At 27.9% G+C, this 27,346-nt stretch overlaps 1 protein-coding gene across 1 annotated transcript; it reads right to left on the bottom strand.

Annotated features, from left to right (window-relative positions):
* Nucleotides 1–12,115: 12,115 nt before the first annotated feature.
* LOC132922869 (homeobox protein engrailed-like ceh-16) lies at nucleotides 12,116–25,644 on the bottom strand. Its single transcript, XM_060986590.1, has 3 exons — nucleotides 24,618–25,644; nucleotides 13,305–13,480; nucleotides 12,116–12,823 (listed from the first exon to the last, which is right to left on the bottom strand). Exons 1-3 carry the CDS (start codon nucleotides 25,069–25,071, stop codon nucleotides 12,653–12,655), a joined length of 801 nt encoding a protein of 266 aa, XP_060842573.1. The 5' UTR covers nucleotides 25,072–25,644; the 3' UTR covers nucleotides 12,116–12,652.
* Between the last annotated feature and the right edge of the window lie 1,702 nt (nucleotides 25,645–27,346).

Here is a 27,346-nt window from a genome sequence, read left to right as displayed (position 1 = left end):
ATCTGTTGGAAATTAAATTGGTAAATTAATTTATTATTATTAGTAAGAAAAAAATATGTACATGAATAATGTTAAGTTCCATCTTTTTACGTGTTTCATTGTTGTGTTTTGTGTATATTGTATTATTTTCCAATTTGCTTATTATGCCTTAATAGGTATATTGATTTATAAAAAAAAATATTGAAAATTAAATTCAAGGTTCTTCATTAGTTTTTCTTATAATTATTTCAATTTCAAATCGTCGAAAATGCATAGACAGTATTACTCGTATTTATCATTTAAAGAATAAAAAAAAATGTGAGTTTTTACGAAATTGAATATTTAAATAAAAATAAAAATTTTATTTATTTTGTGAACCTAATAATTAAAAAAAAAAATGAATTGCTGTAAATAATTGAGACTTTTTATCATTACTTATATGTAATATGTATGATTGTTTTTTAAGCACAATGACATTTTTCAATTTTTTAAACTTTAATTTTAATCTAATATTATACCATGAAGATATTCATACCATTCCACGGTATTATGGATGAGTATTGACGTTTGACTTATAAATTATATTCAATATTTTTGATAAATGTATTCAACCAACCAAACTAAGAAAATACTAATAATATAAAAAATATAATATAACATATTATACTCATATAAATATATGATGATCCACCTGTCATTTTGTTGAGAATTGTTTTTTTTATACAATGATTTATTATTGAGTTCATAATTTAACATATCCATTACAAGGACCTCAATGATGAGGTACATTCAAAACATATTTTACAGCATAGCGAATTCCCCTGTTTTGTTAAATTAATTTAATTCAATGGTCACTATTTTCAAATGATTCAAATATGGCATCAAAAAAATATTGTATTTTTTTTTATTGTTTAACTAATTTAACACAATAAAACTGCTATACAAACTGACAGTTTAATTAATGCCGCGGTAGATAAACTTATAATTAAATACATGCATATTTAAAACAGGGAACGTAACAAAAACTATGAATTCTACACCACAAATAACACTGAAACATAAAGCATGAATTCATAACTTTATTTCAATTTTTAATATGAAAACATTTAATAGTAATATAATATATATAAGTTTTGTTTTCAAGTAATATTTATTGTTTTTCCACAATATTACCTATTGTTAAACCTAAATAATGTACATTTATCTATAATAAGTCTTTTTCACCTTAACATTTAAATAAATGTTATTATACATAAACTAATAAAAATATCAATTGTATGTTACTGAGATTTTTGTTTATCTGAAAAGTGAAAAGTAAAGTTTTAATATTAAAATGTATATAATATTATTTTAAGATTAATGTATTTGAATAATGCAAATTGTATTATGTAACGTGGTTTTATGAGTAGCTACTTATTTACCATTTTGTAGGTGAAAATAATATGATCACAAAACTAATTTCTTGGTTTTTATAGGTATAGAATGTTAAAATATATTAAAATACGCTATAATAGAGAAATAAAGTATAAGACAAGTTAAGTAAAATGATATGGAATTTGGAAAACGTAATTTCAGTAATAGTTTTATTTTATTTTTATGGAAAAAATGTATTTTAAAATTAAATCTATAAATAAATAACTGTTTAGTTTTCAGTCTTATTAGTTGAGTATATTATAAAAGACTAAGTTTGACTCTTTTTAAAAAATAAAAATTGTTAGTATTACACTGTAGGGAACAGTTTTCGATGTACAAAAGTCGTAATAATAATATAGTGATATTAAAATTAACATACATCGTAGTATAATAAATAAAATAATTCTTAATTTCTCAACACCAATAAACCTAATTGTTAATCAGATGTATGAATAGTTTTCTAATCTACTTGTACAATGTGTTGCATATAATATGTATAGTATGGCGTATTCATTTTTTCAATTATGATACTATGGCAGTTGCTGGAACACTTTATTTATAAATTACTGTCCTATGTAGTTGAAGCCAAATTATACGATTATTGACATACAATTGTAGCTTGTAACTTAACCTATTATGAACACCAGTAATAGGAACACACATTATCATAAAATACGTGTCAATAACCACCAAAATAACGAAATTTCAACATCAATACTGTTCCGGGAAAGTGTTTTATTGGTATTTGTCGTTTTCCTCGAATAAATAAATAAATAAAAGCATTAAATCGGATCATTTGGCCATTTTCCAAGTTTGCTGTAAGCGAAAGAAAATTAATACAATTTGGAAATATATATATACATATATATACAAATACCGACCGGTGACTGTCTTCCTTATATGTCGTATAATCGGAACTGCAGGAACCCGGACGTACAAATATTTATAGGTAGGTACACACTACACACTGTCATCCAAACATTTTCGGTTTTTTTTTTCATTTTATCGATTCTGCCGATTCCGGTCGTGAATAGATACGGTTGGTCGGTAAATATCGTCTGTGGGACATTTAAACGAGCGCACTTTCACGAGGAGTGGCGGTATTGGAGTGGTGTAGCTTCAGGGGTTAACGGCGGTGGTGCGGTGGAAAAAATAAGGACCACCGCACGAGCACAGAATGTTGGGTGGGCGGTTTCGGGCGGCAGGAACGAGAAAGAACGATACGTATAGAGGACACGATATTATTAGCTACAATAATACACATCCACGGGGATTGGGGTGCTGACGGTACGGGTATGTGGTGGACGGGGTGGGTGGGGGCCCGCAAGAAGGAAATCCAATAAACCCCTCGGTCGCCGATCCCCGCGCTAACCCGATGCCACACAGTAGTGTGCGCGATCTCCGCGGATGATGTAATAAAAACCAGGAATGCCTTTTAAAACGGGCCTTTAGCGTAAAAGGGATGACGATTTTGGTTTGCTCGGCTATAGATATACAGCTGCAGTAAATATATACTTACTATATATATATTATATACTGTACATAAATGCGCGCGCTTATACTACAGGAATCCCGATGGAACAGCCGCCGCTCATCCAATCCCCCTCCGTCCATAGACAGAAGAGACAACTCACCCCCTCCTTCCCCCCTAAAAACCACCCCATGGTGTATACTCTTCCGGTCGTGTATTTGTTAACTTGACAAATTTAATTAGCCCGACGTCCTCGCGCACGCGGAAGCTCGTTTACAGTCTCGTTTTTGCTGTGATAAAATCTCCCGTGTAATTAAAACACTTAACCCGTTCTCCGGGACGTCGCGCAGATTTTTAAAGCTCAGCCAACCGTACATGCTGTATAATATAAATATATATAATATAACGTGTTCCCTATTGTATTCCGATTTACCGTGGCCGAAACATTTTGGACATTGTTGACACTTAACGTCGGTTGTAAACTATTGTAACGTTGTATATATATATATTACCAGATCTCCACCGATGCTGCTCGCAATTAATGTTTGTCGATAAATAATAATTCGATTATTCACCAAACTTTTCTCGGATAAAACGTGTACCACTATACCATTTATGTAATAATATATATCATATCGAAGTGATTCGTTTTTTTTATATATAAAGTGGGAGATAGAATTTAATAAGTATCTATCCTTATGTCTTATATTTTTTAATGCCTTTTTCATATAAGTATTCACTAATTAAGATGTGGATTTCTAGATCAGAAATTCCATAAAATCAGTCCTTTAAATGTCAAAGTCAAAGTAGCTTTCCAAAATCAACAAAAAGTACCGAGTTAACAAAGAAAAAAAATTGTGAAATTGTAGAACAACTATTGATATAAATGTTGGTTATTCTACTGTAAATCATTTAAGCTGAATATAATATAAATTAAGTATATTTAGTTGTGCTTAATTTCTCAAGAGAAAATCTTTAAAAATTGTATGAAGAAATTAAACACTATATTGAAGTATTAGGTATAAATCATAATTATTGCTCTACACGTAAATTCACAAATTTTATAATTTAAGACTAACTAGTCATATTATGCACTTTTAACAAAATAATAAAAGAAGATTTCTTAAAATACATGGCAAACATTTTTTGAGTAAAATAAAAAAAATTTTAATGAGTTTAAAATCAATATAATTGAAAATAACAAAGGACGAAACGTGATACAATAAAAACAAATTTATATTATTGAAATATAGGATAATAGATCTATCTAAGCAATAAAATGTTTTTTTTACTTACTTTAAATTTAATTACATATATCAACAATTTGTGTCAAATAATAAATTAAAAATAACTGAAACAGAGGGGGGAAATACGTTTGGGCGCATTTACCCAAAACAGAACACTTTAAGGCGTAAATTCATACAACGTTTGGCCGTAATATTTCCTTTCATAATAGCACGTTTGGGCACATATATTTTTTGCATATATTAGTATATTATATTAAATCTGAGCCTATTAACTTACCAAGAAGACATCATGAAGAGGTTGGCTCAATAGTCTTCTAAAAATATTAAAGATTTTTTTATTTTTTTTTTAATGTCCTAATTTAATTTTGTATACCTACCTATACTAGTTTATTGCTTATTAATAATATTGTATACTAGTATCTTTTCTAATTAACTAATTTTTTTTTCCGAAAAACGTGGTCCTAAATTTTTGTATGTAATTAAATATTTTTTTTCACTTATAAGTTAACCGTGTACGTATTTATAATTTTGTTTAAACATTTGAATATAATATAGTGAAATACGCTATTAGATAATAAAATGGTCAGTAAATTGAAAATGATGACCATGCACTTTTCGATATTCCAGGTCATTCCTTATTATTTTTAAGAATTCCTGCACTAAGTTAAATTCTCAAAAATTGTTAAACTATTTAAGCACTAAAATTTATCTTTTAAATTAATTTAATATTCATATTATTATAAAGTAAATAAAAAAAATGTGATATTTTAATATAAAAAATGATAAATAGACTTAATCATTTATAATTAAGGTCTAAACAATCCCTTACAGCTATTATAGGCTTATTTGTTCCCAATATAATGGTATTCATAAATTTAATTTATAAATAGTTAATACTTTATTGGTACTTCATTTTAATTTTAAATATTTTTTTTATGCTTTAGAAATATTTCGTTAATTAAAAAAATGGAATTTATTTTTATTTTTATAAGAAATAATTTTCTTTATTTAAAAAAATAAAATACTTAGAATGCCCTTGATGAATATAGTAGATATACGATATATATGTTAGTATATTGTATATTATCATCAGTAGACAGCAATAATTTATTAAATAAAATATAATTAAAACTAAGCAAGACTAAGATGAATTTATCTTCGATATGATTATTTTACAATAACATAATGAATTAAATAAGATGATGTGTAAAAAACTTATCAGCATTCTAAAAAAAGGAAAACACGAGGTAGTATAGGTATATAGGGGAATATATGTAGGTACTTTTATTTGACTTAGAACTAGACTAGAAATTTAATAATAATATAGTTAATAATTAATATAGGTTGGCGTTTTAACGTATACGCATTTGAAAATACCAACTTCTACGAATAACAACAACATTAACCATATTTTGATGCTAGTTTAGAAATATTTTTATTATAGTTATTATAATGCATATTATATTAAACAAGTTATAAAATGTACCGTTCACGCCTATTTAGTGTAAATCTTTTTAGGTTATTTTAATTGAGATAGTATAAAAAAAAATCAATAAAATATAATTATTTTCTTATATTTTTCTTACCTATTTTTATTATATAGGAAGTAAATAATATAATATATATTATAAACTATATTTAAGTGTATTAATATAACCACAGGATTTTTAGTGACTGTAAAATATTTTAATATTACTATTTTTTGACCAGAATATATCATAATATTTTAACTTAATATTAATTTAAAAAAAGAAAAATTTGAATATAAGGTTTTGAGTTTTAACAAATATTGTACATCTATTAATTGTTTATAGGTACATTACAATATATGCAAAAAGTTTAACATTTTGATAAATAATTTTAATTTTAGCTTTATCTCATTATTATCATGTAATAATAAACACCAATATTTGTCCAGGTGTACAGTACACAACAGAATTAAGTTATTAAAATGAAATAATACGTGTTGTTTTTGTTTATTTAATATTAATTTCGACCTTATAAAGCCATCTCAAGTGCAGGCAATCTATAATAGCCAGAAAACGTTCTTATTTTTATCCAATATATTTAAGACCAAGTAGTATTAAGTCTGAAATATCAATAAAAGTAATTCATAGTTATATAAAAGTATATGTATATTATTATTAGCACAGCTTTTTAATTTTTTTTTTCAATAAGAACAAAAACTAATTACAATTAGAAAATTATTGAAGTTTTTGTAGATATTTTTATCATTTTATTCATTATACCTACATTTTTTTTTCAAAGTTAAATTATCTGAATTGGAAGATAAAAATTTCAACATCCGTATCATCTGATAAAAGCAATATCTGTGTGCGGATTGTATTATAAGTATATTCATTACATGAACTTAAAATTTAGAAAAAAGGTTTTACTCTACATTTAGAAAAATCTGATGTAAATTCCTGACAACCGTAATTATACAAGTTATAATACTCAAACTATACAGAGTGATTCACTAAGTATGCTCACCCCCTTTTTCATAATGCAGTTATTTGAAATCTGATTTTTTGGGAGCTTTAATAAATATACTAAAAACTCATATTTTAAAATATTCGAAAGTTTTTTTACCAAGTATTTAATAAGTGTCTTGTGGAGATACAAACGAAAATGACATAATTTTCTGAACATCTTGACGTATAAAACCAAAATTCAAATAGTTATAGTTTTTGAATTATTCAACTTTTTATACTAAGAAAAATAGGTCCATGATATTGGGTTTTGAAGATTTTGGGGCTTTAGTGATTCTAAAATTTTAATATAGTTAATGTTTGTATTACCATAGTTGCCTTTTTAAGAATAAGGTATAAAAAATCTCAAAAATTCGAAAATATGGTCTCAAGACGTTTTTAAGAATTCTGAAAATCGGCACTTGAATAATATTGTATTATTAAATGAAAAAATTGGGTTTGACATGCTTGTTGAATCATACTGTATGCATTAATTATAATCGCGGTTTGAATTTGATAGGTTTACGGTGCTGGCGGTTATATTACGGGTATATTATTCAAAGAACGTTTACTACATAATAATATAATATTGTCGTCGTCGTGTACACTGCGACAAGGCAAAAACGCACAATACAGTGCACGGGCGTATAATATAATATACGTAAAGCGAACACAGACACACCCACACACAGGCGCACACACACATCTTAACCGGAAAGATTATAGACTTTTAAAGACGCGTTTTTCATTTTTGTACACCCGGCCCACGCGGCCGGCGGACGACACCGCAGAAATCCTTTGCCTCCGATTTCGCCCGACCCCGCCTGAAATCACTGGCGGTGGCTTATTGCGCGCGCGCTCTCGTGCGTTCCGGCAACGGCGGAATAACGACAGCGGTCGCCGTGAAATATGGCGGCTAAAAGCTGCGGTTGGGTGTTCGGCGGCAGTGATTTAATAACATAAACGATGTAATAATGGCGGCTGTATAACGGTCGCGGGGGTAGAGGTTTCCGAGGGGTATAACAGTTTTCCCGCCATCCACCACACCGCCACTCGACACTTCGCGCCGTATGTGCGTGTGTGCAGCACATGTACAGCACATATTATTATTATTATTATTATTATTATTATTATATACTGCGTGTAATACGGTTTTATTATATAATAATATTATGTGTATAATATGTGCATTTTATGTAGATTATGAGTGATACACAGGGTGGTTCTAACGTTTTAATTTCGAACCGTTCGACGTGAAAACTATGATGTGCTAAAAATTGAAATTTTGATAGTTTCTTAATCGGCACAAATGATGGTGAGCACAGTGGTATCGTAATTATTGGCATATTATGTAATATTCATCAGTTAAGAATTTCATTAACCACCTGAGAAAATCACTGAGATCAGTAGTTAATAATTTTTTAAAGTTTAAACGAGAAGTAGAGTAGTCTACCATACTGTCGATACTACACCCCGCACATAAAAACTTTTTAAATTATTATAAAGTATACCGTTCGTTCTGTAATAATAAATATTATTTTAAAAGATAAATCTTTTAAAGAAAATCATATTCTACTTATTCTTTTACAGTATAGTATTCAAATAAAATAGGCTACCATTTAGAAACTCCCAAGAAACAACATTAAAAAATGTTTAAACTATTTATGTTTGGAAATTTGTATATGAGTACTAAAGAAAGTATTTAAATGACAGAATAAATTTGAAATTAGAATAATTAGATTAACTTAATCGTTAGATTTGCATCAAAATAATCATCCTGTATCTATATGAAAAGTCTATGTATTATTGTATAATATACCTATATATGAATATATACATATATTTAAGAGCCGTATTTAATATCAGAGAATAAAATAAATATATTTAAAAAAACTCGTTCGTGAAACGATAGTAACAAAAAAAAGTCCCCTCTTCAGATGAGAGCGTGTAGAAGGACGAGAAAAAAAAAGTAAAAACCGAGGTCTTTTCCCGCAGACGACCACTTAAAAACGACGAAACGTCTTTATGCGAAGTTATACGGAGAAAATTGCCTCTTTTCGCCCCGTCGCGCGCACTCAGTTCCGCACGCCTTCCAGACATGACTTTTATACACCTAAATACACACAATATATAAATGTAAATGATATAAAATTCAAAATTGCCTTTTATTGCGACTCACAGGTACGATTACATTTAGACGACCGACAACCACGGATTCTCGGCAAAATGCTTTAACTCTAACGAATAATAAAATAATAATATATACGCAATATAAATATTATATATGTTATGTATACGCGATAATAGGTACACTACGGCAATACTTTTCTCTTTGATCCCGAGGGTAAACACTCGTGCTTTTTATTGCGTTATAAACATTCATTTTGTCGTGTAGCCATAAAATAATATTGAATTCAAGCATAGACACATAGTAACCGCACGCTGTCGGATTTTCATTTATTTTGTCACCGGAACGATAACTGTGAGTCTGTGAATGGTACTCAGTAAGTAATAAGCATATTCATATTTAACATACATTGGCTTATTTATTTATACATCGTATTATACACACGCTTATCGAATATCGTTCGACTATGAAGTTGCATACGACGACCGAATTATAACTATTCGATATAAATAAACTTTAAAACGTTCGTATGAACGGCAATCGTTCTTATTAACATCCGTCAGGTTAATATGAGATTGAAAATTTGTTCAAAGTCAAATTATGTAATGATAAAATGTTTTGTGAAACGAATGTGTTCGATTTTAATTAATAGTAGATATATTATTGTATTCCTTCAACATTTCGTTGCTGTTTATCACATATGTGTATTCATTTTTTTTTTTTATCAAAATTTGTTACTAAATATTAAACATTGCGTGTGCAATCAATATGTGAAATTTTCATACTTTTTAACATATTTATTATCTCGTAGTATTTTTTACCATTTTTAATCCAATAACTATCTAATAAAAAAAGGCAAGCTCAATATCGAATCTAAAATAATGCAAAATATAATATGTAGATATAAGGTCTTGGATACTCGTCAACGACACACCCCTCTTTATATATTATGTAACAATTTTAAATGGATAGTATGAAAATTACTGGAACATTGCTGTTTTAAATTTTAAATCGCATAAAAATCACAGTTTAAGAAAAACAATTATAAGATATTAATATAATTGATGTTAAGTTTGTTTATGTTTAAATTTATCAAAAAAATCAAACAACTTTGTAGATCTATATATTAGCTCATTCACTCACTTTACACTTCACACATAATTTAAGGACGATGAGTCACCATTGATGACAATATAAATCATATTTTTAAAAACCTTTTAACAATATGTTTTTAATTTTTATTCAAAACATTTTTTGATCTTAAAATAAAACAAAGGCTATACATACACATATGAATGGTCTTATCTATACTTTAAATGTATTTTCTAGCTGGTTTACCTATAACGTTATGTACAAATGATTGCGATTTACTTTCGTAGGTATATCATATCTTACTTTTCCACGTGAAACAATGTTATACATTTAAATATTTCAAAACGAGTCATTTATATTAACTATGAAATAATAATTAATCATTTAATATTAAAGTTATACTTATCTTATACGAGTATAGTGTCAACCGACTTAACATTTTTTTTATAACGTTTCTATTGAATAAGACTTAATATTTTACTTAGGGCGTTGCCCGAGTGCCTCCCGTTCTCTATGTAAATCGTACCTTTTTAATAGGCGCACACGAATTGCCTCCCATAATTTTTTAATGTTACTTGAATTGCCTCCCGATTCCAAAATATCATTCACTTGAATGGCCTACCGTTTGGACCCTTTTGTACTGGAATCGCCTCCGATAGCTATAATTAATTGAATTAGGTATAATAATATGGTATAATCTTATATATTATAGGATATATTTATAAATTAAATAAACTGAGAAAATTGAGTCAATATTGATTGATTTAATGTCAATTAATATTACCTAAATGTAAACATATAACCATCCAACTATCCAAACTCCAAGCCATTTGCTTACGAATGACTGTCAATGCTCTTTGGTACTTACTATTGTCATTTGTCAGTCTACACAATGAGCTAAAAATCGCTACTATATCAATCAAATAACGGTCAAATTTAATATTCACATCCACTTCAAAACGGACCATGGCCCCTATGCCATCTCGCTAAACTTCATTCCAACCATCTTCCATAAATTCCAGTACTATTAACGCAAATTACCTATAGATACCCACTAAATCTTTGATGATACATCTAATTAACGACTGGTGTTTAGGCGTTTTTAATGTGAAACGTCTTCAAATCTTTTTTACATTATACAGCTAAACATATTACTGATTGTGCACCCTATTACAGATTGTAAATAATTATATTAATAAAAGTTTTTATAAAAAAAAAAAAATAAGTAAAAGTAAATAATAAAATTGAAATATTGACGAAAAACATTTAAAAAAATCTCAAAAATGTAAAGTTTTAACTTAGATTCATTAAATTCTAATCTAAATTAAAAACCACTATAATAATATTTACTATATTATCCCATGTTGAGCTGAGTGAACGTATCCAACTTTCCAACTTGCTGATAAATATATTGCTGAATGCTAAGACAGTAAATATCGTGTGGCCGTACGATTCATAACTATTTTATTAATTTATAGCTAACAAATAAATACCAAAATTCAGCTTGCTGTGTAAACAATGTTCTATAATTGAGCACTGAGTATAAAATGTATAAAATATTATATTAGTTAGGAATACATTTTTAATACATTCAGTAAGTAGGTATCGTTTTTAATATACAAGTTTATTTATTTTTTTAGAAGTTAAGCTATTTTAAGCAAAATTCTTTTACTACCAGTGGTTTTTAAACATTCTTTAAGGTTCTTTTTAAATATTTTTTTTTTTAGTTTTCCATTCTTACCTTTTTTTGTTTACACTTTTGTGTAATCTTTATTAGTATTTCTGTTTTCGTATATAACATTAAAATACTTAAACAGCTGAACACTCAACAATTTACTTGCAAGTAAATTCATATAAATAATTTCACATTTATTTAAAACTTTGAACCATAGTATTTTTAAGAAACTATACCTATAATTAGAGTATAGACATTGTTCAGCTGTTTAAATTTTAAATATTAATTAAATACAATAAGTTGACGAGTACCTACTGGAGTTGAATCATCGTGAAATGTTTCGACATAATATTAAGTAAAATATTTCTTCCGAAAATTTGTGTGAACTTAATATATTATAGTATTTTTACCTCCATTCCAAATAGTATACAAACATGTTATATATTATTTTGAGAATACTGATTTGCTTACTAAATTGTTCATCATATTTTACTTCAGGAAGCTGAAATAATTGTTTAAAATATATAAGGAACTGTATTACAAACGTTTAAATTTAAACTGTATTATTGATTTTCAATAACGTAAATTAAAAAAAAAAAAAAAAAAAATCACACCATTATTATTTTTAATAATATTTATTAAACACGTTTTGTGATTTATTTACAACATTATAGAATATATATTTACATTTTATCAACATAGGTAATATTTAATAAATAATAATAATGGAACATCTAACCTAAATATTATATTCTAAAATGCTAATTATTAACGATCTTGCAGTATTAAACACATCAGATTAAGTGTATATAGATTTTCATCAATTTGCAGTGGTTAAAGCTATCATCAAAATTCCGTTCGATCTTTATAAGTTGTAGTTATAAAGCAATTTTTATGATTCTCGGTAATTTTGTATAATATTACAATTATTTAAGCATATTATAATTAATGCCTTGAAAAATACAAATAACAGGAAAAGTTCGCACGAAAAAAAAAGTTTCTCATTTTTCAATTTGTCTGATATTATGGTATAACGATTTTTTTTTTCGAGAAATGCGATTTTATAATATTATAATAATTTTCACGTATTTCTTAAAATTACAATGGATGGATTTGCTACGTTTCAATATCAAACACAGAGTTATGAAAAACTACATATTATTTTCTTTATCATTTTTATGAGTAATATGAACAATTATTTGTTTCTGTTTCTGAATCTTCGTCTTCTTCACACTCCTGAACCATTCCCTGCGTACTCCGTTGATGTATATTAGCCAACCTCTGTTGCTGTATTTCTAGGTGTTGTTTTCTCCATTTTATTCTACGATTTTGAAACCAAACTTTAACCTAAATCAAATTGATTATAATCGTATAATTTGTTCTAAAAAAAAAAATGTACTAAAATATATGCCGAAAACTTGGCATTAAATAATACATTTTAAAGTTTATGACATTATGACCCATTAATGCTTAATAAAGAATTTAATTTTGATTACCGTAAATATATTATCATACTTAGACAGTTCCCATAGTAACTTTCTATAAAGTTTTAAATATACTAAGAACTCATCCAAATGTCACCCTATTATACTATATAATATGTCGGATTTATCTTAGAATATATCTGATTATTTGCTATTTTAAAATATATACATATATTTTAATAGATATATTATTTATATTGTGTTTATGTATAATATAACATTAATTTTCAAAACTTTTACTACAGTTAAACAAAGTTGACAAGTAATTCCAGAGTTTAACAACATTATACCTTTAATAATATCAACGTTGGGTATTTAGTCAATACTTTTAGTCTCGTACTCACTTGTGCTTCCGTTAGCTGTAAAGTGTGAGCCAAATATAGTCTTTCTGGACCCACCATGTATTGTTGACGTTCGAATTCCATCTCTAACCTCTCTAATTGTTCTGGAGTGAATATTGTTCGTACTCTTTTAGATTTTCCAGAACAACCGTGTTTTTTACTGGAACCTTCAATTTTGTCTAAAAAAAAAATAAAATAAATCTTTTAGTCGAATACATATAGATATAATATTATTTTGTAGTATCGTAATTTTACAAAATTATGATTTATAAGTTATAACTATGGTAAAGTACAACTCGGTAGGTCCAAAGAAAAAATTCAATAGGAATATATAGTTTTAAATTATTTATTTTATGTTAAATATTTATGTTTAAAATCTGTTTCTTAAAAATACCATCAAAGTTAATTGTACAATAATATCAAACAACTGTGTTAACGTTGTGAAACAAGATTTGAAAAGTAAATAATAGTGTTTTTGAAACAATTATTTGAAGTATCACAATAATAATTAATATGAATTCATAATCGTTAATCACATTTATATCGATCTTATAGTGTGTGCTAATTTTCATGAACCTCATAAGTTATAACATATTATTCTGAAGGAAATAATATTGTTAGACATTTTAACCAATGAATTGTATATTTTAAAATGTTACAAGTGATTATGTTTAAGCTTATAATATTCAAATAACTTGGATAATGTTTAGTCTAAATACTTATCTACAAAGAATTTTGTCTATAAAGACTTAATTATAGTTTGAAATGTTTACTATGAAATTTAATGTTTTCACGATTTATGATTAAGTTAATAAAATTTGAATTTTTTTTTTAAGTTTTTTCTTAGGATAAAATTTTAATTATTTAGATTTTAAAATTTTTTTATAATTGTATTTAATATAATATTTTTGATAAAAAAAATTTCAAAAATAATTGAATATTTAAATTTGATAAATATGTGGTATTGCATACAATATAGATTTAGTTAAATATGTTAATTAATTAATTTTGTATTAAACACATTAATTAATTATGTACAGTTCCTAATCACATACTCGTATAGTTTTGACTAACAAAAATAATGTGAGTCATGTGTAAAGCATGTTAATTACATATTATTATTATATATACTAACTCTAAAATTTTAATTTCTAGACATCGGATTAACTTTATGTACCTATGTTATTTTTATAAAACAATCGTTTTATGTTAAATTGATAATAGGGAATTAATAAACTATATAAAACGGATGTTTCAAGAAATTGAGCATGCAATATTGTAAATAAACTAAAAGCAAAACAAAACCGTTATTTTTAGTAATACAAACAGATTACAAACTAAAAATATATATACATCTGAAAGTATGATATAATAATATCGTATTTCATTATGAATTGAGCGCCTATTATACAATAGCAATATTACGGTTATCAATACTGTATCCACTCATCTATATAATATTATAGATATACATAATTCACGGCACGTGGTTTTTATTTTGCGAACATTTCGTGTCCAACTTATAACAATGATCATTATTATTATTATAACGGGCTCCCTCCCTCTCGATGTAATTATACAATTATTATTGTAATCAAACAATCGAATTAGCATGACGGCAATCCACTGACACTCGTAACATTCAATAAATTTGCTCTTCAACGTCGAATCACTGAAGCATTAATAACATACATATGTATTATAATAATTAGAACAATAATTTGTCCTGCCAAAACCATACTGGACTCGGCCACAAATAAATAAATTCACACTTGCTGAATGAAAAAAAAAAATTAAAAAACCGCAACTATATCCATATATATTATATGTGTGTGTGTGTGTATGTGCATAATAACCGGTCCTCTTCTAGTGATTTATGGTTGATAGGGAACGTATTAAAAAATATGTAATACGCATATACACATATTATGAAAAAGTTGCAAAGGGCACTGAGTGAACCCTTTGACAAAAAAAGGGTGAGCAAACTATCCACGGAATTGTTGTTGTTAAATTGCAGGGAGCGTACGTGGGTTTATACATGTATAATATTATACTTTTGTCTAAATAAAAACGATGCACCCTCTGAGAAACCAATACAAAACGCATCGTAATTAATATATATATCATAAGCTTTATGGGTCGTGTTTTTTTTTTAGAACTTGCCACTCGTTCAACCGACTGGAAACATAATCGTCGGTCGATTTAAAGTCATCGTTATTCGCCGCCCCATATGCACTGCACTGCCACTACGCAATATTATGATATTTAAGGCACCCATACCACTCGGACAATATTCGAAACAATTTAATAATTCTCGGATTTTGTTATAATCAATTTTCCGAAGTTCACGCACTAAAAGCTTACAAAAATATCTATGCATTTATGGCATCTTAGAAGGTTTTAAAATTATAATTATCGTGCATGTGTGTAGATAAATATAGATATTAATGATTTATAGTTCGTGGCCGTAAAAATTAAACTAACCTACAATAAGCGCGAGAACTGAAGATTTACTACAACCAATGACCTATTTACAACTTATATGTTTTGGAGGGCAGTGGGGGCGAAAAGTTAATTACATTATATGTATAATTATAGTCAAATTATAAAATGAAATCAAGATTTCTGTTTGTGTTTGCTAAATCATCAATCCCTGGGAGATGCCCCCCCCTAAATACGACATTAGCTACAACCGTGCGATTGTCACAAAAAAACCTATCCCGGAAAAACTTTACGACCCTGTCGTGTAAATTATTATGTATTCAATGATGAACATACCAGTTATAATATTTCATAAGGACGCGCTCGACCGTAGTACCATTGCGCTATGTGGCTCAGCACGCAGATTTTCGGCGAGGACTCGGGGCACGTCGGATATTATATTATAATTATTATATACGAAATTATTACGACATCATTTACCCGGGACGCCGAGGCAGCTCCATTATTGTTGTTGTTGTTGCCGCCGCCGCCGCGCCGTTTGTGTGTATATATACTGTGTAATGTTTATATATACACGCGGGACGTCAAGAGTAATTAACAACTTTGCCGCCGCCCCGATGCCCACCAACGGCACTCGACTCCCCCGCCCGCCAGCCGACCGCCAGTGCCCCCTTTGACTTTGTCCTTTAAGTTTACGACCGCATAATAATAATATGAGATACGACTAAACCCGCGCGTGGAGGAGGACGGTGTACAATGGACCGGCGACGGGCCGTGGCAGGGCGATGAGGTAAAAACGACATCTCTGTGTGCGTACGTGTGTATATGCATGTATGCGACGCAGATTCCTGCAGGCGTATATATTCTTTGCACTCGACACGTCGAAAAGTTGCTTACAATATTATTATAATAACACGTGTGGTAAACTTTTACGCGCTTAAAATTTACATACATGATATGTATTAATAATATACATGATGTATATGTATATGTACGTGTTTATACACAAATGCGTATCTACTGTGTAACGATGAGGTTATCCATCAAAATCATTTATGAGAAAATGCACATCAAAGATATAGCAACTGTTAACACACCGGCGGTAAATACACGCTTCATAAAATTTTATAATAATAATAATAAAATATTGCGTGTATTGTGATAATTTTCATAAAGGATTAAACCGTTGTGTATAATAAAATCATCAAACCATAAAAATATATCACACATAATTATAATATAATAATCGGTATACAATTACAGGTATTACACAATACATATATTATAGGATATACGATATAACCTAGTCATCTAACACGTATATTACTCGTATTAGAGATATTAGTTAAAAACATCCCACTATAAGGATGTACATTATGTACATAATATTACAATATTATATACTAAATACCTATATAATACTAGGTGCGTATATTGTGTTGCATAAGTGCGATATCGGAAAAAATAATATGAACTTTTGAGTGAAACCAAATGATAGGATTGCATATTTTATTAATTGAATATTCGCGTGAACACTAGTGATGGTTTATAATCGATCAAGTATACCTAAGTACATAAAATGTATGATAACCACATCGTAATACGTTAATGAATTTTTTTAGTTAATTAAGCGTTAACATTTAATATTTCAATATTTTTATGAAAATAATATGTAGTCATTTTATTAGTTACATAATATACCACGTCATCACACGACTAACTCATACTTGGGATTGTGTACAACAAAATCGTTCTAAACAATAACTTTCATAAATATCGTAAACACTAAGGATACAATATTAAATAAATCACCCTCCAAAATTTGACAAACAGGTGCCTTTGTCAACAACCAACAAGGATAGTTTTTCAACAAGGGCGTGTAATCCCTTTCCCCCGTACTCGATTCGCTTTGCTCGTCTGGCTTTTGTTGTCCCCGACTTTATCAACTATAATTGATTACAATAACAAATAGAAATTTTAAACCGCAAAAATAAATCATATTAATTAAAACATGAAAAAATGTACTCAGAAAGTTAAAAAGTAATTTGTATTTTAAATTAAAATATTTTATTTTAAAATGGATCTAATATTTATAAATAATAAACAGAGATATTCAATTAAAATATTTATTGAATTGTCATTCTGTATTATAATTTAATTGCATCATTAAAGTAAATATATGCAATACATTGCTTATATTATATATTGCATTATCTATATTTATTAGTAATTAATTTAATTTTTGAATGAGTATCATGGAATAAAAACTCGGTACCTGGTAAAATTAAATGTTTTATTTACAGAGAATAATAGTTATTTTTTACATATTCTTTAAATTAAAATATTTATATAAACTTTAAACTTTTATCATTAATTAAAAGCATTTTAAACTCGCGTTTTATTTCATTAGAAGTAGCTTATTTAATTAAATTTATTAAAATATTGTTTTGAAATTTTATATATTATAGAAATATACACAAACTTTAATATATCATCTGATATAATAATATTATTTCTATAGGTAATATGCTCAAATATCTAGCAAAGCATGTTGTTTAATGCTAATAAGTAATAACGTAAATTTATAATGATGTACCATGAATTAAGATGATTATGGGTAGGTTGTCATCCTGTAACCGAGTAGTTAATGGTATTTGGTCGAGAGGAATTTGTGAACATTTTGTGGTGTCCTTTGGAATGGAGACGCGGTATTTTGAGTCATCATTTCAGATTTACCCATTCGAAGAGTTTAACACCATACAATTAATATTATAGCGTCATTGAGTTTTGGAGGAATGTAAACGATTAAACTTCAGATACCCAATATAATTATAGAAGTACACATTGAAATTTAAATTGAGGAATTATTACCAACGGTGATCGGAATGTCGTATGATGTACACGGATATTTTAATAAACTGATTAATGATAATTAATTAACTTGTCTATTTTAATAAGGAAGATTTTAATATACAAACTATATAGGCATTTAATTAAACTAGATTACACTATATTATAGATAGTAAAGATATTTGACAAAAATTGAGAAAACAATATCAAAGTAACGTGTTCACTTTGCCCACTTTGAGGTGATGTAGATAGCCGTAGTACCTACCTACCTACTTTGTGGGGTAAAGCCGTTTAATGGAGAACTGAATACCGCAAATAGAGTAAGTATGTTAGTAAAATGTTTTCTCATAACTACCATAACTGATAATAGCATTATAATAAAGGTTAAAATATTTAGAAATAGGTTAGAGTAATTTTTATTAAATAAAACCATGAGTTGTAGAAACTATATATACGAATATTAAATAAATACCAACGCAAATATCTATTCTAATACTGCATATTATATAAATATCAAATACATAGTTCAAAGAAAATAAAGAAAGAAAAAAGGTTAGTTTTTCAAAAGAAGAAAACTTTAAATACTTCCCGTGAAAAGGTACTTATGAATTCTTAACCTATTAAATAATTATATTATTTGATGGTAAATGTATAAATAGAAAACTATAAAGTACTAAATCTATAATGGTTATTGGTGGGTATTAACTAATAAAATCAACGACATCATTAAGATTGTTAAATATTACTTTTCTAGAGATATAGTAATTTATGTTATAAATATTAGTATCTCCTGGTACGTCAACGATCTAATCCTTCATTCTGATTTCAAAATCCTGATCATTCATTCTAAATATATATTGAGGTTTGGTCTAATTGTAATTTATCAAAAATTATATAATTTATAAGTACTTATATTTTAATCTATACAAAAACATATTCTATAACCGACTTAATATAATAAAACAATGGTAGTAGAGGAAGGAAGAATGCGTATCCCTCCACGTTTTTAATTTAATAATGAATTTATCATACCATTATTATTTTATCTAAAATAATGCATCCCTGTGTAAATAATTATACTTAAAAATTATGTGCATTGTAGTATTTTTTGTTTATCGAAATTGTCTTTGCATTAACTTTTATTTTGACTAGAGAAATATAATACACTTTATTATGATAACTTTTTTTTAACCATTTATTGTATTCCTAATTTTCTTAAAAATATTTTCAGTAGAAATTTAGCCTTTTTTAACTGTTCTAGAACCACCACACATAAAAATCATTACTTTTCCTAAAATGTCACGGCAATTCTCCTCTGGTAGAGTGGTAGATTATTCGTTTTAAGAATTATTTAATAATGTTTAAGAAATTAAATAATTGAGAGATTAATAACTGATAAAATTAATAACATCATAGTATATGTTTTTTTTTTAATTAAATCATCTCTAAATATTATTTTAAATAAATGAAATTAATGTTTTTTGTTTCAAATTATTTTCGAAATTTGTTGTATAACAACTAAGAATAAACTGTTATTATTTTATATTAACTGAATTTTGAATTTACATTGAAGTTAAATATTATAATAAATGTTAAATAATTTTTTTTAAACCTACACTATGTAAAATATTCACTTATAATATACTTAATGAAGAGTTCGTTGTAATGAATAGAATTTTCATCCGATGTTATTATTAATATAAAAAAAAAAAAAAAAATGTTTTTCTTATTGTTTTTGTATTGTATAATATCATAATAATATATGTTATGATTCCATACCTAATTAAATAAATCGTATGTATATAATACTTGTATATGTATAAGCTAAATAACAAATAATTTGATTAACCTTTTAAGAAAAAAAAACGTTTAAACTGTTTAACTAATAATTCCCCAGAAAATATTTTGGTACCTACTAGTATTCTGATATACTTATAAATGTTAAAAATTGCAAATCTTTGTACCTAAATTTAGATTTATTTTTTAATTAAAAATATTCTAGTATAAATATTTTAATATAAATCGTTTTGTACACATATTATATAGGTAATACCGTTTTATGTTATTAGTTTAATCTACATTGATAGGTTTATCTTTCCCCTCTTGTATTATATTTTGAAGGGGTAAATAATAAATAAGAGATTGAATGACGAATGAGTTTTAAGTAGACCAACGCAATGCGATAAAAATATATTACACGCCTATAACGAAGTATACTTACCATATTAAAAAACATTATAAAGTAGGTACCTATATTATAATAAGCTACAGAAGCATGGTTTAAAATTAATTACATAATATATTGTATTAATAGTTAATCTATGTTAAAACTGTAATGGACAATTAAAAATAATTTTACAACTTGGATATTGTAAATATAAATGTTTTAAGTAATGGTATTATCATATTTATATATTAGTCATATTTTTTTTTAGTTTCGATACTTGTTGTGCAGTGAAATATAGAATACTGACATATATTATAATCAGCCTATTAACAAAGGAGGCGTCTATTTCTTTTTTAATTCATGTTAATTTGTTTTTATTGTAAATGTAAATAATAATATATAATATTACTTATTTATAAAAAATCGAAAAACCCAACCTAGCCTTAAGTATACAACAATGTTTAAAAATAGTCATACATTTTAAGTTTTAACGTTCTTTACCAATTATGTATGTCATGTAATATTATAATATTATAATGCAACCGGAAAAGAGTTTATAATGGAAATGACATAGTTTATACTTAGTTAAAAGTAAAAGTTGATTTCATAAGTTTTAAATTGTATTATTCTATTATTTTATACAATTATAATAATATATAAATTAAGCATACATTTATAATTTATATAGATTTTTAATCGAAACTTGTAAGTACATTAAAAAATTATTAGTATTAAGTTTTGATATAAAAGTTATATTGAACGAATGATTATCTTTATAAATATTTCAATTAATAGTGTGTAAGTGTGTACCTATATACATATTATATTATATTAGTTAGAACTTAGAAATAGTCTTAAGAGTGTTTAACGTTCTCGTATGTTAAATTACGATAGTTTCGTATTATAATGATGAATCTAGTCAATAAAATTTATGTATCATGAAACATTTCACTCAACGTCGTGTTGTTATTAAAATTTATTACGACTGACTACTGTACAAAGTTTATTGATGAAAACGATATTTTTATGTAAATTATGCTGGTATTATAGTTGTTTATAATTTATTAAACCATATTAACTGATTATAGTTGGAATATTATGATAATAAAAATATCTACATAAATATATAAGAGCTAATATGCGATTCGTTGAAATATATTTTAAAAGTTGTTAAATAAAATTATCAGCTAGATAATATGTTACCAATTCATATCAAGTAAAATATAATTATATGTAGGTATTTACTTATAACTGATTTTGTAAAATTCACATAAAATATAAATAATGATTAATGGAATATATATAACTAATAGATATATAAAAAATTACTAACTTGACGTAGTCTCGGAGCAGTTAATAGTTAACTTAATTGTATATATCAATAAACTATATTTTACGATAAAACCGTAGATTGCTCGTATTATAGGTATAATTATTTTAGTTATAATTAATGAGTTGGCTGGAAAAACATATACAATTTTAATTTAATAAATTGTGTTATTAGTTACTGTTTATAAATAAATAATGTATAATATAAATTATGTATTATATTGTACTATGTAGTAACAGTTTCCCGATTCATTATCATTGTCAATTAAATATCTCTGCATATATTTATAATTATAAAAATATTCATATAGCAGCTATTTTTATTTACATTACTACATATAATCAATAATTGCGAATATCATAATGCTCACCTGTTTTGTACATATCATAGTCACAAAAACAGTTATAATATTCAATAAATATATAATTAGTAAAAAGTTATTTTTAAAATACCTTTGTTAAGATCTAAATATTAGAAGAGTTAATATTAATTATAATACAAAGCAACTTAATATAATATATTAACGTATTGTAACGTAATGCAAATAACTATAAGTTTTGCAACCATATGGTTGAGTGTAAAAAAACCTTTTTAATTCGTACTTATATCAATTTTAAATTTTAATATAATATAAATACCGTAATTTTAGTAGAAATTGATGGAAAATAATACAAAGAAGAAATCATCTTCTATACTTGGGTATTTTATAACATAAAAAACTAGTTTAATTTATATTTATGTGTTATATCAAAATTTGTACACAATAATATTTTATTAGCTAACATTTTTGTGCATGGCATAATTGTATTATTTATATATTGTAATATTGCGTACGCAACATGTACGTCACGTACGTTTTATAGGCACAAATAATTATTTCGACCAATAAAAGCGATTGGTGTTGAATTAATCAAGATCAAAGGACACTAAATTTTAACTGATTCAATTTTATAATTACGTTGTGCGCAAAACATTTCGGTATCGTATTAAAACGGGTATTTTATTTAAATTAATGATAGGTACTTCATTTTCTAATATTGTTGTTACAATAGAGCGTGTATCTGTTGAAAGAATTTATATACTATACTATGAAAAGAGTAAACATTATTTAGATTTTGTCTACTTAGTGTGTAATCATGCGTTGACAAATTGCATAAGCAACTAGTCGAACATTTAAAAAAATATCATTATAAAATTATTTAGGTACTTGTTATCCTATATAATTGCAGTGTGTTATATTAATATATAAAATATAATTCACATTAATATTTATAGATATATTTAGGGTGAGTCTATATAGAGACGACAAAACTAAAACAAAAGAGTTTTTCATTTAATAAACACAGTTTAGAATGTTTAGATAGTCTGTCACTCTGTGATATGAGTTAAAGGTTTTCGTTTGGATCTGGCATGTAATGAGTTATCTGATAATACTTAAGTTTAAATATCATAAGTTATAGAAGCTAAAATATACTAAATACGCAAAAAAACTCTAAAATATAGACCAATTACCTATTATTAACTAACAATTTTGTATCGTTAGTTTATTACTATATTTAAAATTGTTTAAATTAATATATTAAATATCTGACGTGTTAGCAATGTAAATTATTGAACTGGAAAATATTATCGGCACTAAATAGTATTAATAAAAATATAAATTCAGTACTTGTAAAGGTCATATTTTAAAATATGTAAGTCTCAAAATAAAAAGATCCATTTTTTTAAGAAAACATGACAAATACGAATATCTATTTCTTCCTGAATTTGACGAAATATGAATAATATATGTATTTTTAATTTTTAAGCTGTTCAAAATATAGATTTTTAGTTTAAATCGAGAGGATATTAAATATAAAACATGAAACTCCTTCAGCTTTCGAGCCTAAAAATAATATATAGGTAGGTATATTATATATATAATATTACAGTAAATAATTATAGGTAACTATAGCTGAATAACCCGGCTTCGCTCGTGTGTTAAATAATCGATTCGTATATAAATTGGGTTTTTTATTATAATTAAATTTTTTAAAGCCTATAGCCACGTAATATATATATATATATATACTATTTTTTATAATTTAACTTAATTTATGATATTTATAACTGAAATGACAAATAAAATAAAACTAAAAATAAATGGAGTGATTTACTCGTTATGTTTGATACAGTGGTACACCCTTATGAAAAAAAAAAATCGTTAAATTATTCAAATAACACGCTAAAAAACCACGAACTTTTAAATACAACCTACCCCACCCCCTCCACTAAGATAAAAAAAAAATGGAAAATCAGGTGACACTCAGACGAGGATTTGGAACATCTCTGTGAAAAAAATTTGAAAAAAGTCAAACAATGTCGTCACAAAATTGGATCATAAAAAACGGCTGTTCTCTATTTGTATACCTATATGATAAGGATATCAATAACACCTATAGTCGTCCTAATAATTCGTTACAAAACAATATAATATATAATATATAGTGTGGATACAATAAAGACGTATTATAATATTTGATATTACCTTCACGGAGTTTTTTGCCGTGAGCCGCCGCCGAACCGGTGGAAAAATCGAGCGCGGTGACCGGGCCCGCGTTCGACGGGTCGATCGCGGTCGCCGCGGCGGACTGGCCCACGGCGCCCGCTTGAAGGCCGAGTATCGCGTCGATGGTGAACGGCTTGGACGGTCTGGGCGACGAAGAGCTCAGCCCGTCCGACTCGGCGCTGTCCCGGCTGGCCGTCCTCGCGCCACCCGCGTAACTCTGGAACACTCCCGCGGCCGTGGCGGCGACGGCTGCTGCGGCGGACGATCCGTTGCCGGCCGCGCGGTGCAGCTGCAACTGTCTGTTGGTGATGTGATGTTGTTGGTGCTGGTGCTGCTGGTGATGGTGGTACCGGTGTTGCTGTTGGTGCAGTTCGAGCAACTGCGACAGAGCGGTGTTGTACTCCTGGAACAGCGGGTTTTGCAACATCATCATAGTACCCCCGTCGGTATAGGCCTACGTGTGTACAATATTAGAAAAGATAAACCAAGTCCGATCGCGTTCCGGAACGCCGTCCACGCCGCGGTTAATACCGCTTAATAGCAGTTTGTCGCGGACCGACGCGAAAAATCCGTTTTCCGAGCTGTGTGTTCCGAACGGAAACAATAATACGCGAAACAATTAATGAGGTTTATGCACTTTATTATGTTACGACGACGGCCTTATAATATCGTCGTCATCGTTCCACACACACACACACACACACACACATACACAGACACACACACGAGCGTGGAGCGGACCGCGATAACCGGGGCGATATGCTGACGGAATATAATATGTAATATTACGGTATCGCGTCAGAATATTATTATAACATATTATGTCTGCGCGTATACATGTGGACGTGTGTGCATTGGGATCGGTCGTCAACCGGACGTGTTGCGCGCGATCGACTGGCCGACACGGCGACGTTGTCCTGCGGAAGACGGCTGTGCCGCGGGTCCTGTAGTTCGCCGAACGGGCGTGTACGCAACGGACTGCCCGCGGGCCACGCCCCCCAATCCGCCGCTAGACCTGCGCCATTGGGTGAGTGACGGCGGCACGTCGCCTCTCGTCCTTCGCTCCCCGCGTTTCCGTTCCGGGGTGGTTGGTTCGGTGTGGATGCGGTGAGTGTGGGGAGGACTGGCTTTCTGGCGGCCGAACCCTTCGCCTGCTTCCGTCGCCCCCTTCCGCGCCCGACTACCACTACCTACCCTCCAAAATACACATGCGCGTTCTGCATATTACGATAATATTATAATGTTATTATCTAAGTACCACACAGCCACAGAGCCGTGTATATAATTAATATAATATATACGCACCGATAGCGAAGTCTTCGTCATCTCTGAAAACGGTCTTTGGGACGTGTATATTATTAACTATCTATCTTTATATAATATATATAGATGGATGTGTAAAGATGTGTACACAATAATAATTACTCTAATGACGAACTACGAAGTGCAACTACTATATTATATTATAGCCTATAGGTACACTACTAATGATTGTAACGTGTATACCTATAATTGTATTACCTATTTGTGGCTACTAAGATAATATAATACATTATTTTACGTATTTCATATTTCAGTATGATGATCGTTTTGAAAAGATTTCGAGTGGGAAAAGGGTGAATTTATAGTGTACTATATAGTACAAAAATATACAATATTTAAAACTGATTTTTTTTCTTTGATTGATTGATTTTTTTTTTTTTGACGAAAGACGAAGACTTTATAATGTCTTACTACTGATTAATTTTTTTCAATATATTATACATTATTAAAATTAATTAACACTGTCCAAGGGGAAGGGTCGTTCTGATCGACCCGGTATTCCATCTAAAAGTTCTGTAAAAAAAAAAGTCCGATAAATCTTTATATTAAATATTATTGGTTTTTAATATACTTTTATGTAAACAAATAAATAAAATCAATAATAATTAATCATAATATAATAATAATATATTTCAATATAAATATATAGATTATATATTTTATACATTTATACTAACACGTAGGCATATATTGTATTTACAACAATATTATACAATGAACAAAAACAAATATTACATTGGAAACATATTAAAAATATGATAACCCAAAATAAAAAATATACCCTTAGCTTTATAACTTTTACCGTGTCGTTATATTATTTTTCACTTAAAATTAAAAACGTTTCTATACTTATAACTCGAAGTTATTAGTACGTTCGTATAATGTTTGGAGTCTGATGTGTTTTAAATTTATTTTTGATGTTTGTACGGGTTTTTTTTTTTTTTTTGTTTGTCCAGTGTTACTTAATACTATTTTTAACCTATTAGCTCTAATCTCGAGTTTAATTTACGAATTAACACCCACATTGTTGGAGTTCTGTAGAATGTTTATTATTTTAAGTGGCTTCAATAACATATTCTACTACTCTACGTTTATATTAGAAATAAAGGTTTTGATCTTCTATTAATTGTATATGCTTACTATCACCAATTCCCTAATACAGACCATTTACACATGTGGTGTCAAATTAATTTAATAATTCATTCGCTTTAGAAATACTTATTTGTTTAAAAACATCCTTTCCCCGTGAACCCATTCAAGGGAATAAAAATGAATGTTTGCGGCTTTTTATCATTGAATAAAAATGACTATAAATGTGTCGCCATTTATATTATTAGTTTGTAAACCTAACTCCTGAATTCTGTGGAATGTACCCCGGCAAAGCA

The sequence above is a fragment of the Rhopalosiphum padi genome, chromosome 2 (genome assembly GCF_020882245.1).
Source record: "Rhopalosiphum padi isolate XX-2018 chromosome 2, ASM2088224v1, whole genome shotgun sequence".
Lineage (NCBI taxonomy): Eukaryota > Metazoa > Arthropoda > Insecta > Hemiptera > Aphididae > Rhopalosiphum > Rhopalosiphum padi.
This window is presented reverse-complemented; position numbering and strand designations above follow the sequence as displayed.